Below are 5,098 nucleotides of genomic sequence, written 5' to 3' on the forward strand. Positions count from 1 at the left end.
GGGAGGCAGAGACTCTCTGCCTCCCGGAGGCAGAGGATCGGGACTCTTGCTATTGTGGTAATGTGGAAAATGGTAGAGTTTTTTCGCTCCAGATGTCCAGAATATCAATCTCTGGGTTATGGACTGGTTCCTTTGCAAATGCAAATCCCAAACCTCAGAGTCGATGAGCCCACAACAGAACAGATGGTCCAGATCTTCTACCTCATGTTGAGGGATTGAATCCCTGAATATGAGATTGCGAACAACTGGGATCATTTTATTTTTAACCGTACATTGATCAATCATGTCGAGATATCGGAACCAAGCTACCAATACGATCTTTAGCATGGGATCATGCAACCAAGATCATTAGCCACTTCAATTTTCTACTCATTTCTCTCGTTCCATAATTATTTTTGGTGGGAAAATCGTTTCCAATACAATACAATCCTTTTCCAAGCATCTCTAAGAGATGAGGAATAAAAATGTGAAAAACTAAATAAAACTTATAGTGCAACTTTCAACTACTAAGTATCTTCTCTTCTTCATTTTCTTTTCCCTGAAAGGTGGGAGTAGGAGCACACTACTTGTAATTTTATTGATATGGAAAAAAAAAAAAAAACCATTTACATTTACGAAGGGGTGCCAAACCAACTAACCCTTCACTACACAACCACTAAACAAAGCAAACAGAAACTGAAAACCACAGAGGAGACCAAAACATAGAAAGAACCGACTTAACACCACCCAACAGCTGCTGGATGCAAACAAACTTCACTTAACCCTTAGTGGGATTAGCAGCTCAATTCACACCTACTGTATCTTCCACTCCATGACTAGCCACAACTTGTTAATAATGACTAAGATACGACGAACCTTCGCCCAACAATCGTTCCCTATTTTGCTGATCTGGGTGAATCCCATGCCCAAGATATAAGTCCCTTATTGCATGCATTTCTTTGACAATCTCTCTCATTTGCATCCGCTCGTTTGGAGATTCTACAGAACATGTGATGCCAATTTTGGCCACAGAAGCCAAAGACTCTCTCATTTTAGTCCTTGCAATGCATTGTCGTTCTCCATTGTTCAGTGCTTGAACGTCTTCAAGCAGTCGCGGGTCTACAATCTCCATCACCTGATCAGGTAAAGCCATCTTAACAAATTGATGGAGGCTTAGACCATCTTTAAACATGTCATCGGTTGGTATTTTTCCTGTGAACATCTCTAAAAGAAGGATACCATAACTGTAGACATCTCCATTTGTAGACGCCTTTCCGCCCATTCCATACTCTGTCATTTACACATTTCGAATTTTCGAGATATCAAGGTTTCATTAATTCCAACAATTAAATAAAAATAGGGATTAGTTTTTGATCTGAAACAAGTGACAATCATTATAGCATAGGAAACAATCGTCCTATTAATTTTAAACTTTTGAAGCATGAAGTTATCCAGGTATAACTAACAAATTAGTCCTACTACTAACAATTAGTACTAATTACTTATCCATTGACCTTGTATGCAAAACTGTTCCATGCACCGTTAGTTGAAAATTATCTTAACTAAAATTAGAAAAAAAAAATACTAAAATGAATTTTCCATCCTCCAATGCTTCATTCTTACTAGGAGTTTCATACAAATGATTTATTCTGAGAGTTTTAGGGTGTGTTTGGTATCCACTGAAAAGCTGAGTCCATCTCAATTTATATAATCAGGGTTGTTCACAGGGATTAAAAATAGTCATGATAGCCAACAATTTATATAATCTCCAGCACCTAATTAATATTAATTAAATTAGATGAACTCATTTTTCAGTGGCTCGGAAACAGGCCGACAGTACTGTTGTTGTTATTTATGAGAAATGATTCATTTCTTACTGTGTATTCTTACTATAGCAACTATAACAACATTAGCTACACCACAAGCAATAAAAAGAAGTGACAATTCAAGCTTCATATTTAAAAATATTTGGAAAGCATTAGAAAAAGAAGAAGGAAAGATTAAAGAACAAAGAAAAAGCATGAAATTGTTACCTGGAGGAATATAGCCAACAGATCCCCTGATACCAGTTGTGCTGGTTTGATCTTGAGAGGTATTACTGGCAGCATTAGAAAGGAACCTTGCTAATCCAAAATCGCCCACGTGGGCGCACATGTCATTGTCCAGTAGAACATTGCTTGGTTTTAGATCGCGATGAACGACCGGTGTCCCGCAATGGTGATGAAGATACTCCAATGCAGAGGCGACATCAATGGCTATATCTAATCTTTGAATAAGGTTCAAGCTCCGCATTTCATATTGCCCATGTACATTTGGATGCAACCATTTCTCTAGACTCCCATTAGGCATGTACTCAAACAGTAGAGCTTTGAAATCATCGCCTTTAAAGTCAATGCTTGAGCAAGCAGTTATGATTTTAACTAGATTCCGGTGCCGGATATTTCTCAAGGCTTCACATTCAGCAAGGAAACTCCTTGAAGCTCCTCGTTGATGAAGATTGAGAACTTTCACTGCAACAAGTGTCTCATCTCGATCTAGAATTCCTTTATATACAGAACCATAACTTCCCTCGTCAATCAAATTATCTGAAGAGAACTCGTCAGTTGCTTTAAAGAGATCCGCGTAAGAAACATTTAAGTATTTACTCTCTAGGAAAGATGCAGGCAAAGGGTTCTTGCTGGCCTTTCTTCTCGCCCGATAAAGAGTAACAAAGAGAGATGATAAAAGAATCAAACCTAAAACTGCACCGATCACCGAGAATATTACTGTAAGAGAAATAGACCTTCCATGTTTCTTAGAATCTTTCTTCAGGCACGCAGGCAGCTGTAATTGTGGGATACCTCCACAAAGCCTCTTGTTTCCAAGAACTGAAAATGCACTGGAATTTTTGAAAATCCCTTGCTGTGGGACTTCACCATCAAGATCATTGGATGACAAATCCAAGTATTCCAGGATCGGAAATTTCTCTAGAGCAACTGGAATATGCCCAGACAAGTTATTATGAGAAAGATCTAGCAGTTTAATACTTTTTAAGTTCTTCAAACCCAGAGGAATGGCTCCTTGAAAGAAATTATTGCTCAAATTAAGGATTTCCAGTTTCAGACAATTTCCTAGCGCGCTAGGAATTTCACCCATCAATTTGTTGTTAGCAGCATGTAGTTCTTGAAGTTGTTCCATATTACGAACTTCCAACGGTAAAGATCCAACTAAAAAATTATCATCTATACGAAGTCTGATCAGCGAAGGAATACTTAGAACCTCTTTTGGAATGGTACCGTTGAGCTCATTTGCAAAGAGGCCTAATCGTTCAAGATGACGGCAGTTTCCAAGACTCGAAGGGATTCTTCCATGCAAACGATTTCCATATAAAAAGAGTATAACCAATCCAGTGATATTGCCAATGGAGGATGGAATTCGTCCAGAAAGTCTGTTGCTGTACAAATACAAACCTTGCAAATTTTGAAGCTTCCCAACACCAATAGGAATGGTATCCATGACAAAGCTCTCAAATATAGCTAGACGATTTAAGTTGAAGAGATTGCTAATATCTGTTGGGATGCTTCCATATATCGGGTTTCCTCCTAAACCTAACACTGTTAGGTGGGTAGAGAGGTTGACAATGGTGTCTGGTAGTGATCCTCTTAGCTGATTTTCATTTGCATTTAAAAATTCCAAACGGCTACAATTAGTTAAAGAAGTGAGGAAACTCAAGTCATTGTCACCTTCTCCACCTCCAAACTTATTAACAGCTATATTTAGAATACGAAGATCATGTAGTCTTCCCAAATTTTCAGGCAAGGGTCCACTAAAATAACTAGAAGAAAAATCAACATCAACAAGTCCTGAAGCATTGGGTAATGAAACTGGTATCGATCCTGTAAATGCATTTCCTCCTAGAAAAAGTTGTTTGAGATTAGGAAGGGTGAGACCCAAACTGGCTGGAATGTTTCCATAAAGTTGGTTAACTGCCACTGAGAAACCAACAATGGATGAGAGGTTGTAAAGCGATGGTGGGATCAGACCCGACAGTTTATTTGAGGAGATCCGAAGAAATTGTAACTTCATTAGCTGGCCTAACTCATTTGGAATGCTTCCTTCTAAAATATTATAATGTAAGTAGAGAGAAACAAGAGACGAGAGGTTCCCGATTGGTGGTGGAATGTTGCTGATGAGATTGTTACGACCAAGATCCAATAACATGAGCTTTGACAGAGAGCTAAGCTTGACAGGAATACTCCCCTCGAGCTTGTTATACTGTAAAAGGATGGATCTGATTTCTGTGCAGTTGGACAGGTTCTCAGGGATTTCTCCTTGCAGCCCATTATAACTAAGATCAAGATGCCGAAGCCGGAAGAGAAGGCTGATTTCAGGTGGGATTTTGCCATGGAAGCTGTTGCTCGAGAGGTTGATACTCCTGAGGAAAGTGAGGTTTGATACGCGAGGTGATATGGACCCCACCAATCTGGTGGACACAAGATTTAAGGAGGTGACCCTTTGAGGATGACGTCGACTGCATGTGACTCCTTCCCAGTTGCAGAAATGGAGGGAATCGTTCCATGAGTTCAAGAACCCGAATGGATCTTCAGATATCAAATCCTTGAATGAGACCAAGGCCAGTCTATCCGTCTCGTTTCTTAAGACGGGGGATCCGATTCCAATGCCGTTCATGCATAGGAGAAGGAAGGCTGAGAGGATTAATGACCAAAATGGCCTTGAACGTAAATGTCCAAGCTCCATCCTCTTATTGTTGGGATGGGATTGGGAGGTTACAGAAAAAGAAACAAAAACAAAGGGCAATAGCTTGCGGTGGGGTGTTTTGCGTTCTAAGTTCTAACCTTTGTATATTTATCATGAGAGTTGTTACTGCATCCGTCGTGCGACTAAGAATTCACCATGTGTTGCCACTCCCAAGGACTTGTCCAAACCATGCACACATGTGTTCTCTTCATAACGTGTGAGGTTAGTACCAAAACGACTCGCTGTAGTGACGGTTGATACGTGTAAAACGGGAGCGGATTCGGTGAGACCTTGGACTCGCTAAGACGGTGTGGGAAACGGATTGGCTACTGCCCCTGCCACCAGCCCGGTGGCTGATGGTCGGTGCTCTGTGGGTCCCATA

The 5,098-nt window shown here is 40.2% G+C and overlaps 1 protein-coding gene across 1 annotated transcript; it reads right to left on the bottom strand.

The window, feature by feature from the left end:
- Nucleotides 1-518: 518 nt before the first annotated feature.
- LOC131236205 (putative receptor-like protein kinase At3g47110) lies at nt 519-4,734 on the bottom strand. Its single transcript, XM_058233335.1, has 2 exons — nt 2,013-4,734; nt 519-1,269 (listed from the first exon to the last, which is right to left on the bottom strand). Exons 1-2 carry the CDS (start codon nt 4,714-4,716, stop codon nt 830-832), a joined length of 3,144 nt encoding a protein of 1,047 aa, XP_058089318.1. The 5' UTR covers nt 4,717-4,734; the 3' UTR covers nt 519-829.
- Nucleotides 4,735-5,098: the final 364 nt, after the last annotated feature.

The sequence above is a fragment of the Magnolia sinica genome, unplaced genomic scaffold (genome assembly GCF_029962835.1).
Source record: "Magnolia sinica isolate HGM2019 unplaced genomic scaffold, MsV1 ctg293, whole genome shotgun sequence".
Classification (NCBI taxonomy): Eukaryota; Viridiplantae; Streptophyta; class Magnoliopsida; order Magnoliales; family Magnoliaceae; genus Magnolia; species Magnolia sinica.